The sequence below is a fragment of the Perna viridis genome, chromosome 15 (genome assembly GCF_037379345.1).
Source record: "Perna viridis isolate PV_CMFRI_1.1 ecotype Kerala chromosome 15, ASM3737934v1, whole genome shotgun sequence".
In the NCBI taxonomy this organism is placed as follows: domain Eukaryota; kingdom Metazoa; phylum Mollusca; class Bivalvia; order Mytilida; family Mytilidae; genus Perna; species Perna viridis.
The window spans coordinates 18,779,996-18,795,112 of record NC_142459.1 but is presented as its reverse complement, the minus strand read 5'-3'; the positions used below and the strand labels follow the sequence as shown (position 1 = coordinate 18,795,112).

The 15,117-nt window shown below is 31.0% G+C and overlaps 1 protein-coding gene across 1 annotated transcript; it reads left to right on the top strand.

Moving 5' to 3' along the window:
- Positions 1-11,908: 11,908 nt before the first annotated feature.
- On the top strand, positions 11,909-12,346 carry LOC148597321 (uncharacterized; the record flags this gene model as incomplete). Its single annotated transcript, XM_088563017.1, has 2 exons — positions 11,909-12,097; positions 12,254-12,346. Coding segments are annotated over 2 exons (282 nt in total), but the record flags the coding sequence as incomplete, so codon positions are not given.
- Positions 12,347-15,117: the final 2,771 nt, after the last annotated feature.

Genomic DNA, 15,117 nt, shown 5'->3' with positions numbered 1-15,117 from the left:
ATTTAATGTCCTTGCCATAGCAAATAAAACCATTTAAATGGAATGATCAACCAATAGAAATAGAATTAAAATGAAACGTTAATGTTACGCAATTACAGCAGATTTTTTTTCTGATTGAAACATTTGCAGGAAATGACAAATTTATATTACTTTTCAATTTCTGTTACAATGATTTACCGCTCTTCGATGTACACGAAATTAATTTGATATTTGTATGGTAATGAACTATGCTCTCATGGCTGAAAATGAAATGAATATTTGTTTAGAATTATTGGTTAACTGTCAAACCGTTCAAAAGTCGTCTGACATTTGAGGGTGAATCATGACATTATGTTGTAAAGGATATGTCTATTGTACTCCTATATACTTGTAAAAAATCCGAACTGGTATTAAAATCAATAAATGGTAAGTATAAAAGAGAGGGTAGCAAATGTATATCTTTCATATTGAAAATCGAAATTATCGATAATAAACCAGGAAATGTTTTTAATTCTCAACTTTAACAATCTTTGTAAGAATCATGCAAATTTTGTAGTATGTGATACACCTAAATGCTACATTATTTGAATCTAATTATTAAGTTGCTTTCATAGTGTAAATGATGATAAAATTAATAATCATTCATTTCAATATGTTTGCTCTTAGGAGATAATTTACAATAAATTGAAAATTCAATAGCTTCTAATGTGTTTCAGTGTGATTTACATAGTTGTCTTCCTTAATTTTAAATTGTATAGTACATTCTTTATAATTACTATCGCCTATGAACAGGGGCTAAATAAAAAGCCACCAGTTAATTTATATTTACAAGAACATTTGAAAAAAATAAAAAATCAAATATGTAGGCTACCCAACCATGAATCAGATTTTGTATAATTCTAAGCTTGAATACCACTTAAGATAGTAGACCTGGGATACCCCAAAAATTTTCCCATAATTCAAATTTCTTTAAATTTGTGCATGATATTACACTAACTGTGGTGAATCATCTGTCAATTTGTAAAGAAAATTCACCGTGCAGATTTTGAACAACGCGGACTAAAATTTATAGAAACCTGAATCATTGGCCAAAACTGAACCATATCTGGTACTTGATGGTCATTTTTACCATATTTTTTCAATAAATAACTGAATATTAAGATAAATTCACTTTAAACGGATTAATATATAAGATTTAACATGAAACTTTTATTCCATCTATTTTGTATGCTTTTAATTTACCATAATAACAAAAAGGGGCTAATTTTCAGCTATTTGCTTTTGTAAAAAAACCTTCATTTTGCAAAAAAATCCATAATTCAATATTCGTACAAGAAATGATATTATATGGACTTTTCATATGCAAATCAATCAACAAACTTTCAGATAAGTTCACCATGCATTTGTCTTAATGTATTAAAGTATGTTTTTAATAATTAATCATTATGACTAATAATGACGAATAATAATGTTAATATTCAAGGAGGTTACCAAATATCAAATTTATGACTTACATTGACGAAAGAGCATCGCCGGGCACAGCTTGAGTCAAGTTCGAATGCAAAATTAATGTCACACAAATGTTCATACTTCTGCACGAAGGGACAAACTAATATGCTAAACATAGTCCAATGATCGATTGAGTCGTACGATGAACAAAGCTACAAAATGAAAACAGAAAGCTTGAAGTCTTATAAGGGATTATAAAAAAGTATATATTTTAAACATAAAAGTTTAGGAATTATAAAAATGGCCTGGTTTTCGGACAGAGATTGTTTTCAATTTGAAAATTTTATCTAAAAAAATCTTGATTTGCAATAGAAGACAGAAGGGGTCATAGAAAAGCAGAGGACGCTTACCCTACCGGTGCACCTGGTCCATGCTCCCAGTTTTTAGTGGAGTCCGAGTTGCTCATTTGCTTTTGTTTCTTTGTATGTATGATTTTAGTTACTGTATGTTCTTTGTTGTGTATGTCTGTTTTCCATGTCGGGTCTTTGTCCCTGGATTACATTCTTTTGATTACTGCTATAACCTTGGTTCCCTTGATTACTCTGTGGACAGATTTGGCTTAAGTACTTTGGCGTGACAAGAACTCTCGTCTTTTTTTAAGCTGGCTACTGGGGAAAACAAATATTACATAATTAATATCTTTATGGTTCCTTTGATTACTCTTTCAAACATTTCCCCATCTTATAAACATATGAAAATGAAATGTTTAATCAATACTTCAAAAGAACAGAGTTACTGTTGGCTGGTATCTTTGTTCTAGACATTTAACCCTTTCTTTGAGTTATTTTCTTTTAACACCAGTATCACTTTAAAGCTGTCATATTAGGAGTCATTCAAAACGTTCTAGTAACTAGATACCTTTCAATTGGGATTACCTCCCTTATCCCAGGTCTACTACTTTAAAAATCGTTATATGCAAGTTGTGTTCTCTGGGGGAAGGGAAATCAGCAGATACCTTACGTCAAAAACTAGGGATACTTTTACATTGCATACAAGTAGAAACAAAATTATTAAAACTATGATAGATATTAAGGCAAGCTCTTTATTGGAATTTGAATAGAAAAGGGAAAAAAACCTTTTTCTTCAATAAAAAGGAACACAAGCAAATTAAACAAAGAGGTCCATAATTTTCCAGAATAAGAACAACTAGCAATATGAATTAAAAATAAGCTCTGCGAATCAGATACAAACAAAAGATGAGCTGGAAACACTTAAAATAATCTATAGATGTTGACGGAATGCTTAAATCTACTTGGTATTACATCTACTTATATTAACGTGTAAACTGCACTATATGAATGGTATTATCGAATATTACGGGAGTCTTGGATGCTGATTTACCTCTCGGGTTTGGTGTATAATCGTTTAGACAGTATATGGTTTTTAAGGTGCTTCATTCAAAACATCATCTTTTCGTCTTTGCTCTTATCTTTAATAGCAAATGAATATCATTCATGAATTATACATTTTTTGTGACGGATACTATACTCAAATAAAAACCGGTGACTATAAAACAAATTACTGAGCAAAATTAATACATTAACAGAAAAACTTTAACTTTACTACATGATTTTAAATATATACCACTAAATAAATAACGATGACAAATACAGACTAGAATGATGGTGCATAATTCGCATTTATTTAAGTAGCACCCCAGCTAAAAAAATCAAGCAAAATGTGATTTATGGGTAAAAAGCCTACACATTTTTATTCTTGACATTTTGGATGAATTGCCATAGTAAACAGATTAAAATTCAGTTTTTTTTCATATAACCCGTATTCTTAGGAGATACATTATATAGAATGCATTGTATATTTCAAAATTAATGGAGATAACTCTGTAAATTCTAATTCAATAGAATCTATTGGATTTTCAATGTTTGTTATCTCTTAAGATCAGGCAGATTCAAATTAATACCTAAATATTTCATAACAAAGACCTATAAAACAACTTAATTACAAAAAAAAAAAAAGATATGTAGCCTTTTTGTGGATGTGTCACATTTTTTTAGGATTTTGCATGATTCGTACAAAGACAGCTACTCAAAACCATTCTACAAAAACACCGAAAACTTTTTTTTTTCATAAAACTCTCTCTTTATCACATAATGTTGATAATTTAAACAATATACGTAACGTAAAACCAAAACATGGTCCCAAACGGTTCGGAATTTATTGCATAATTTGCATTTGTTTAACACAATTCTATGAAAGTGAGGGAAGCTCTTTGTTATAGCTTCCCTATACCACTTATTATTTATTATCTATATAATATATGTAGCGTGAAATATTCCAGACGTTTTAAATTGAATGCATGGCTTATTTTATTTATCACGATATTGCAAATGTCCATTAAGTTATGATGATTTATTGCACATACCTGACAGCAGCGCGTACGTCTACCATTCAAATACATAATGGTTTGTCATCAACTTAGCATGAGTTCAGTATTAAACGCACACATATTATACCGTTAAAAATACCGACAAAATGACAAAAATCCAGTTCTGTAATATCAAATTGTTAAGAAAAACACGCAAAGAAGATTTTGAATTGTAATGCACTGTTTTAAGATCCAAAGGTGGTAAACAATAAAATATTGATAGGTCACCGGATTTCAACGTTCTATGTCGGAAATTCCGGACTAAAAAGAACTAGACTTACATACCCTATTTATCAACACAATACTGATGGTAGAAGCTGATATTCGTAACAATTGGCACATTTATTACATTATTCAGACAGAACATCGGAACAAAAAAAAAAAACATTGTTAAAGATGACGACCATAAAACTTTTGTATTGATGACTTCTATCTTGTAGCAACATAAACCTCTTGCAAAAGCCTAACAGTAAGAAGTCTAGGGCGATACAAAAAAGTCTGCGTACTTACGGCAAGCTCTGGCATAACATATGGGTTTTGATATGAACACTCCATACTCAGGTGCTGAAGGGATGTTACCACAGATGAAAAGAAAGTTGACAATTCTATATAACCTGCTACGCAAGTTATTTTTTATTTATTGTGCACCACAAAATTTAAGGTTATTACAGAAAAACAATATAATAGTCATTCATTAATTAAATACTAAATAAATTGTTTAATTAAGATAGATATTAGTCAAATCTGTCGCATATGATTTTCTTTTTTTTCTTACATTATTCTACAAGTTAACAATTGGTTACATTACAACACATCCTCACAGCATGTACCATCGCGCTATCATAGGGAAGGCATATTTGGAGACACACCAGGGACTCCGGAAGTTGGCAGACATGGTTGAATAACAGAGGAAGGGTTTATAAACTAGAAACAAAAGCAAGTATTGATACAGTTTTGTGACAAACTATAATATGATTTTTCTCTTTTTCCTTTCCACTTATATTTACCCTTAACATAACATTTAAGGAGTTAATCGGCGTTGCTATCAGAAAATTTGGTTACGCTAACTCTGCCGGTTAATTAGGTCCATGCCCTTAAGTTTTAGTGGAGTCCTGGTGTCAGTTTCACAAAAAGTTGTAAGTGTAAAATTGATCGGAAGTAATGACGTCATAAACTAAAATAGCATTGTAACGTCATGATTTACGATCAATTTCACACTTACGACTTTTTGTGAAACCGACGCCTGGTTGCAAATTTGCTTTTATGTCCGTGCGTGTTGTGTTTGTTGTTTAATGTTCTTTGTTGATTTTATCTGTCTTATGTCCTTTGATTATATTCTTTTGCTTACTGTTCGAGTCCTGATTCCCTTCGTTTCTCTTTCTGCAACATCTTATGTAATGCTTTTTTAAATGGTGATGCATCATACACGATCCTCCTTGTAATTCACTATACTCAATATGTATAGTTATTCATAAAGTCTAAACATGGATAAGGTATCAACATGGATAATTTATATTTGAAATAAAAACAGAAATTTACTGCAGGTTTGTATTCATATAAGCACAAAAGTTAGAACCGATTAATATCTCTGATATATTGATACATAGTTGGATTTCAAGCTTTTAATCGAAAATCGTACAAAATGGGTGCGTTGGTGTGTGTGTGTGTGTGTGTGGGGGGGGGGGGGGGCTATTCTAACTATAGGAAATATATGAATATCGAAATATACTAGTTATATTGTTCAATGTCGATTTACCTCTACTCATCTTAAACTATGTAATCACATCAGGCGATGTTTAAATTTGATAGGATCCTCGATTACTGAAATGATTTTAATATAATTGTTTCTTTTTATATTGTAATGCACAATCATAAAATAAAACCAATATTGGGTCTGGCGTTTTATTATTTGATATTATATAGATGGCAGTGATTTACCGAATGTTCTCAGTTTAACACTTTTCGATTTTTCAAATTGCTAGATGAATTCCTTAATTTCACTCTAAGACTTTCTACTGTCAACATATAACAAAAAGTAATATAAATCAGCCGTTATCAAAACTTGAAGGTTTGTGTTGAATAAAGAAACGAATAATTGAGAAAATCTACATAATACAAAAAAAATCAATATCTTGTCTTGAATATCCAAAATATGACCACAACATGCCAAAATGCAGTAAGATTTAACTCGTGCGCGGATGGAATTCCGCACTCTTGTTGAACCTAGACTTTCTTCGGTACTCGTGATAATATATTATCATTATTCACTCTTTGCAATTTATTATCCTATTAAGTATCAGTCTTTCTATAAATCAGACAGAAGGTGAATCATGCATGAATAACCCACTGAATCTCAGTCTTATTACCTGTTCGGAAACACTTACTGGTCACATAACCAGTCTTAGTTTTTCATTATGTTATTGCACTTTTGAGATAAAAATCATATAGATTGTACATGAAATTGACACTTTGAAAGAGTTATCGTTCTTGATTTTGGCTTCCTTTGGTTAATTTTAGTTGGATATGACTGTATGATTTTCTTAAAAGTGTAGATCTGAATTCAGAAAAGAATTGAAAAGAAAGTGTGAAAGTATAGCATATGCAGACTAAAAAAAAGCATTGTTTGTTTGGTGGGTTTGTCTGCTACATAAATCATTTTAACACTGGCAGTGTCTAAATTTTATGTAGACTGGTACTTAATAAACGGAAAGGGATACAATAAACGTAAGAATTAAACCAATTTAATTCAAATAAAATACTGCATCGTTTCGGATCTGTGTTTCCTTTAACTTTAACTGTCAGTACATTATATATTTATAGTTCATTGTACTTTTTTTAAGAATGAACATTAAACAGAATCCAGACAACGGATGTTTAAATATATGAGATTTATTTGACACAAAAAGACATCGCTCATCTGGATCAAAAGTGATTAAAAGTATGACATTAAGATATAATTGTAAACTTTTGATTTTTTGTGTAAGAATGAACATTTAACACAATCAAATTAACGGATGCTTAAACATTTGACATTCATATAAGAAAACGACATCGTGCAATTGGACCTAAGGTGATCGAAAGTATGACATTTAGTTTGTACTTTGGTGCATTTGGGGTTGTGTTTCTGCTGTGGTAGGTATCTTTGACCATTCAACAAATTAAGGGAGCAGAAACTTGTATGGTTTGGTACAAACAACGTAGTATCACTAATACATCTTTGTTATGCTCTTCTCAATTTGAAAAAGGCATCGTTCATTTTATAGCGTGCTGTATTAATTTAAATACATACAAATGTAACACCTTTAAAGTGAATTGTAGAATAAACTCACATAATTGTATCTGGAAAGTTGTAAAATGCAAGTAATAATAATTAAAAAATAACATGAAAAAAGTTAACGATATAAAACAACCGTAAACACAGTGTAACATTTTTAAACTAACCCATGAATAAACTAGAGAACTGTCTTGACCATACATCTTTGGAAGTTACTTTGTCCGTTTCAATGCAATTAAACACATGTATACTAAACGACTACCGGAACTAAAATAAAAAGACCACATTCTAGGATTTGAAGTGGTTCGATGCAAATAATTTTACTGTGTGTCATAACTAGTAAGCGAAAATTGCTAGAAAAAAATCCAATAATAAATCATTTACAGAAAATAGAATTTGAATCTTTTAATTAAACGCAGGTCATCCAACCGTCACTTATTTAAATAGAAAAGAAATCGTTTAAGTGAAAGTCAAACGGTTAACACCGCATTTAGGTTGACATGATTATCTTTGGGATGACTTGATGAATGCAACATTTAAGGAAATGAAACATTCTCTTTTCAATAACTCATTCAAACTATTGTAACTCTGTTTGTATAAACTAAATGGTCTTTTTTAAATGTCAAAGACTTAAAAATCTATGGAAATTCATTCCATAAATATGTAAGATCTGCACTTTTGAATGTTATGTAGGTGTCATCAATTTGTTGCATGGGTATGAAATGTCATCTGAATTTTCTAAGTGTAGATGAAAATAAACTAGAGCAAAAGTAATTTAAAAATACGTCAGTACACAGATAATATCTCTTTTACATACTGATTTGTTTTGATGCTCAATGTAGGAGTAAAAACACTTTTTTGTTCCAATTTTTTTATCAAATATGAAAATGTTCACGATAACAAAATATTTATTCCAGTCTTAGACAGTATATATACTATCACATTCATGGCTAATAATTTATATTCATTAATGTAAATCATAAACCGTAAATGTGACATTACATACCCTGTCTAAGGCCGAGATGATATAGACAATATAATAACTTTTATTTCGTTTAAGAATACAAAATAATACAGAAATCTCATGTACTGGTAATGCATCAATGTATCTTATATCTCGCATTGTTCTATGAAACTACATCATTAATGTTATTGATGAATCTGGATCAGCAGCAGAACTCGTCTTTCTTCCTAAAGATGTATGGCGCGGAATTGTGTGCATCCAATTTCTTTGCATCTGGCAATTTCAATCAAGATGTTCCCTGTGCTCTCTGCAGAGTTACACAAGAAAGCACTAACGATGCTAGCTGAAATAATGACTGTAGTTATCATACACAGTTAAAGTATAACTGAAAAGAAAACGTACAATGTCTACTGAAATGTTCATTTCTTTTTATTCAGTCATAATTGGACCGCATCAACATTAATGTTCACCAAAAACACGATTTGTCTACCTCGAAACAAAACTACGTTATCTTAAAGCATAAAAGCAAATTTAGTGTTGAGTAGGACACAAAATGTCAAACGCAACCAAAAAGCGTTGACATCGACATTTCTTTACTACTTCAACCTAAAAAGTGTTGACATAGCCACAAAATGTCTACATAAACATTTGTTTAGATTTACCAAAAATGCAACATTTTTTACCGTTTTAATAGATGGTAGATAAAATGTATTTCTCATAGACAGATAATGCGTTGATTTAGATATTTGTGTTTCTATAAGTCAACAAAACGACTGTGGATGGTCATGTCAGTCATTTTTTTGTCTATTTGTGTATAATGATTCCGGGAAGAAACAGATGCTATGACGGCTGGAAGCATCAGTACCATGGGTTTTCAGCTTCTATTCATTATGGTCATACAGCAGTAGGATCATAGGTCTCTATTGATATACATCCAGAGAATGTGTCCGGTTGTTCTTCTTGGAATACCTTAAGTAAACTCTTTCATAATGTCTTAGCCAAGTGCAGATCATTAAGATGTCTTCCTTATAAACAAGATCATCCTCTTTCTTGTGTTATGTGTTCTACATAGTTGAAATTACTTAGCGAATGTATGTTTGTAAGCAGTTTGACGCTATCGCACTCAGTTCGTTAAAGTTTTGTACAAAACAAAGGAAGAAGACCTGCAAAAGCATTATTATCTGGGTTGCACCTTCATTAAGGAGCTTATAAACTTGTTATATTTTATACACTTTTTAAATGCGACTGAAAACCAAGCCAATTTTGGAAAACAATTTCTATGATTAAATTTAAATCGAACCATTGCATTTTTCAAGATAGGAATGGTCAACAAAGTCAGCAGTGTGGCATCAAAATCAGAATAACTTATTAGTTTTTCTCATTTTTGGGAACCTGTAAACTGAAACTTTAAGAAAAACGAAACAAATTAAAACAATAAGAGCTGGGTTGCAAAACTAATTAAAATCAAAACAGTACAAATAAAAATAATGATAACAAAATAACAAAATGATAACAAAAAATATATAACAAAAAAGATACCAGTAAGAAAAAAAAACAAAAAACAAAAAAATACAGAACAAAACAAAAACAAACAAAAAACCAAAACCAAAACCAAAACCAAAAACCAAATGGTTAATATAAAAAAAAATATTTTGCAGTTCATATGTATCTTTACAAAGTCGGATAATTCTGCCCAAAGTCATTTTGGAATTTTGATAGTGCATCAGAATAATTCATCGGCATATAAGGAATTTTTCAAGTTTATCAGATAGTTATTAAGAAAACAAAAACAAAAACAAAAAACAAAACAAAACAAAAAAACAAAACAAACACAAACAAACAAACAAACAAACAAAAAGCCAAAACAAATGAAAGGGGATGAATTTACGTTTCAGATTTCACTTGTCCAATATTATAAGTTTATCTTTTATAGAATGTCTTTACATGTGCTTTGTATTTTTCTGTATTCGAAGACATGCAAAAACTTGCATTACGGACGCAGAAAGTGCATGAGAGAATAAGCGTGAAAAAACCTAGTTTAATTCACCATTTTCATCAAAAACGTCTTAATATTTCAGGACAATTGCGATTGTTTCCCCCATATTAATTTTGCTATTTGTTATACGGGCTTTTTTTACTCTTCCATTTGAATATTGTCCAGAAGTTAATCCTCCAGTATGAACAAAAAAAAAAAAAAAAAAAAAAAAAAAAAGCTGCCAGAAAACAGGCTATAACTTAGTCACACGTAATCTTATGACGGTTGTTATAGCACACTCATGCGCTACAGTAATCTTTCCTTCAACACAAATTTTACTAGTGACATTTATCTTTTCGTTTGCAGTTCTATCTATGTATTTCAATGGTGGCTGACAACAAATGACGTATAACATACACTTTTAATATTTTAACTTGAATCAAAGTATTTAGATAAAGAGACGGGGCATTAGTGACGTCCTATACAAAAGGATGCTCTGAAACGTGACTGGCTAAAAACTTCCGGAAGTGACGTGAAACGGAAATTGCGTATGAAGTTAGGAAGTGATTTTGTCCCTTTTTACGAGACGCACAGTGTGTGGTACAGAAGGTATGGAATATTCCCGTTGGTCGAGACATCAGTAATATAACAAAATAGAGGTGCATGATCATCCAGTAAACTTTCTTTTATTTAAGTAAAATAGCTTGTCCCTCGACGGCAAAGCCTAAAATATCATAGTAAATAGGTTGCCATGAAAACAAATACCTTCAAAAAACTGCTTTTCCAAAAATCAGGCGAGACAGATGAAAATTAGTTGCTTGTTTTTTTTACCATATATTTATATATTTTATAACAATTTTGTTCACATGTATATTTTTTTTATACTTGAATATTGACACACAGAGTTGAGTTTGTTTGCATAAACGTTTGTTTGAGGTGTCACAATTATGACACTCCATCTTAGATAACCTGCCTTCGTGTGAAAACAATTTTAAAGTTTATGCGCTTCGCTGATAAAAGGGCGTTTGCACAGAAAAGTGCTTGCCAGTTCTTTTCGTAGCATAATGTTTTTCGTTAATATACAGTCCAAATTATCGCTGATGATACGAAAATGATATCCATCCACTTGTGTAATGAGACGATAAAAGGTAAACACATTGATAAATAGGTTTTTAAAGTAACAATAAAACGGTCATTATTTTCAATTTATAAGAAATGCAGTTCTTACAATGTAGATCATGTAAATTCTCTAATCTAACGACGTACGATACAATAATTATATGCGATACACGATATATGATGTTATATACAAACATGTATGTATCATACCTGCACAATCATTTTTCCTTAATTAAAAAATATAAGGTCTTCGTTTATTTATGGTATCAACAAAAATAAATCTACTTTGGAACCGAACATTTCAGCAGAGATGCACACATATTTCGGCGTTGTTATTATATTAGCAGTCAATAATCACTTTTAAGAATCACATTTCAGTGTAGTCATAACAAACCATCGAACGTCTGCCCCCAATCGCGGTTCGGAGTCTTACTAACATAGCTACATAACACCAGATACAGCCAATGCAATTTATACATTTGTATTTGAACCCATTTTCGGACGAAATCACTACTTGATAATGAATTTATGTTACTAGATGTAGAATTGATGATTTACATTGATAAAAAATAGATCATGTTCAGCTGAAAACAGCCATTATGGTGTCTTACAATGGAGTTTTTCGGGTTGGTTTTCCTTCTTGGAATACAAGTCTGCCAAGGCTATCTTCTTGAAGGTTCAATGCCAGCGCCTAAATTATGACTTACAGATAAGCACTATATTACTGTAATTGATATGATTCAAGAAGAGAAACGAGCACGACAACAACTTGAGGTGTACATTGTACAATTTCATCAAGAGTTTAAAACAAAAATATCTAGTTTTAATACTAACCATGATGAGAACAGGACGTGTGTTGATTGTCTAAACCGGATACAGGACACGGAAATAGTAATGAATTCTATGAAACAGAAGTTCGGTGATGAATTACAAGCCATCACGCAGTCGTTGCTTGATTTTTAAAAATAAGAACACAATTTTGGAAGAAGAGAATACTAAATTGGAATTGAATTGAAAAATGTTTCAAATAATCTTATCGCAACCAAGGCAGAAATAAGCGACTTAAAACAGGTGAAAGCTATAGACCAAGGACAAGCAATTCACACACTCCAGACGGAAACTAACACCCTGAACAATTGAATGCCTTTTAGCAAATAACCAAGCTGCTTGAGGTCAGGACTTCTGGAATTATATAACCAGACACTAGCTAGAGAATCTGAACTAAAAAATGATGGCATGTTGACGACTACCAAACTCGAGCAATTATCGTATTTCCATAACCAAATTAACCAGGAAATGAACCAAAACTACAAAACTGGTATTTATTGTTTATATGTAGCTTTTACGCGCATTTCATTTACTTTTTGTCACGCCATTTGTCCATAAACTCTTATAGAGAAAAGTACGAAACGTATCCTCAACAGGTAAGCTAAACAACACGGCTATGGTTTTTAAACGTATTAAAAGTTTAATAATATATGGTGCAGACTATAAAAATCAACATTGAATTTATTTTCTGTCTAAAATAAAGCTTTCCAGATACAAATATTTTAAAAATTAATAAAAAAAAATAATGTGTTTATTTTGTAATTTTGTGAAATACCAACTTTATTTTCAGAATTCACATGATTTAAGATGAGATTTATTAATAAAATATTATTTGAAATCATAATTTGACTTGATCTTTATTGAATAATCAGAACTCATTCGGAAATAAAATTAGTTAGTTACCTTTTGTTTATATTTTTATATTTAAATTAAGTATATGACATAAGTTCATGAATATGACCCTGGATTGTAACCTTATTTGGAATTCCAATAGTTTTGATTATTTGAATTATTAGATATTTAATTGGTAGAAAGTCACATTCACTTTTGGAGGAATATCCTTTTGTTCTTGATGTCACTCTCTGTACATTTAAAATCTCAGATGGCAGACATTTTTGTAACTCAGTAAAAACTATTGGAATATTGTGGAATATTAATTTTGATGGAAGTCTGATTGTCTACTTTATGCCTATGTCACGATTATTAACTCCTTCTACTTTAAAAGGTATTTATTAGTAATAATCTTGCTAATTGTCCCAAAAATAACATTTTGAGTGGTTTGAGCTCAATGGATGGATGACTGACTTTTAAACTTATAAAACTATAAAACATTATAAGAATAAAGTTAAATAACATGATAAATGAGATAATATAAATCAGTAAGAAATATAAAGTCTAAATGATCAAAATATTATTTTGATAAAACATAAATTTTATAAAGTTGATTTAGTAAGTGTTTTATTTGTGTTATGCGTTACATGTAATTGTGCGTATTTTGAAGCACAATAGTAATTATTGTAATTTTGTATTCAGATGTAACCATGACACTGCTGATGTTATTGCACAGAGTATTGTAATGAGTTGATATGCTGGGTAACTGACCTTTGCACCTAAGTGTGAGGTCAGGAAGTGTTTCATTTTTCTCTGAAATTTGCTTGACTAATATTATTTGCTTGCTTGGAAATATTTGGTTTCAGTCAGTAATTATTCAGCTTATTTTTAACTGATTTTTGTTGCTTATTTAGATATTGCATGCTAAATTAATTTTTGCATGTCATTGTGTTTATAACATATATAGATGTGGAATATTGTACAGGAGATTAATGCGCAATAGACAAATACATTTTCCTAAGAAAATGCATTATATCATATTGCCTATAGAAGGTGTAATGTTATTATATTATTTTAATTAATTGACTGATATAATTTATTTATGTTATCAGGATTATCTTTCTTTACCCAAGTCTTATGGATTTATGTATTGTTATTGCAGGGTCTTTTTGTTTATCCATATAACTGCAATAAATATTGGAACCTAACGATTGGATGTGGTTTATTTCTTCCTGGAGAACCGGCCAGACAACAATATTGCCAATCAAAGAAAGACAAATTATTATTTCGAAATGTTTATCTAATTGCCTCGTTGTATGTGGTCAATAACTTCAGACAACTAGCAAGCTAGATATATTGAAAATATGACACCCATTATGTCATAAACGTCGAGTTAAGTATCGACAATTAATGGGTATACTATTTTCATAAGTTTCTCGATATCCCTCCATATCCAATTAAATAAACTTGATTAGTTATTATGGTAGGGTAGTTGAAAGAGTAATCAAGGGGACCAAGGTTATAGCGGTAATCAAAAAAATGTAATACAGGGACAAAGACCAGATATGGAGAACAGACATACACAACAAAGAACATAAAGTAACTAAAATCATACATACAAAGTAACAAAAGTAAATGAGCAACTCGGACTCCACTAAAAACTGGGAGCATGGACCAGGTGCACCGGTAGGGTAAGCGTCCTCTGCTTTTCTAGAAACACCCGCTGAGTTGCTCATAAAAAGTCAAGTCCGTCAAAAGAACGTCAAAACAGAAATTACACATATCTACACATGAAACAGTATAGCCATTTTTGTGGTGATTCGGATGGACGGCTGACCCATTACAGCATACAGCAGGCATGGAATTGTTGAGCTTTTGTTTCTTCACTCCACAACAGCTGGCAGCCATCTTACATCCAAGAATCATGGCTTTTCTATCATCACAAACAGTTGATACTCCAAAATACATCGTTTTTCAGGTTCTCCACCATGTTACAGAGTTGGCTTCAACTCGGGGAACTTGTAAAGCGAGTTAATATTCAACGAAATACTATTTTCAACTTCTCGATTTTATTTTTTATTGCGCCCTCTTTTACGCACTCCAATCACCAACAACATAAATTATGTACAACACGTTCCGACACCATAAAAATACGGATTTACTAAAATGTATTTATCACGGGGCTGGACAGCCATATTCTAACTTAAAATTAAATATTATTATTCAGAAGAAAATATAGATGAAAATGGATG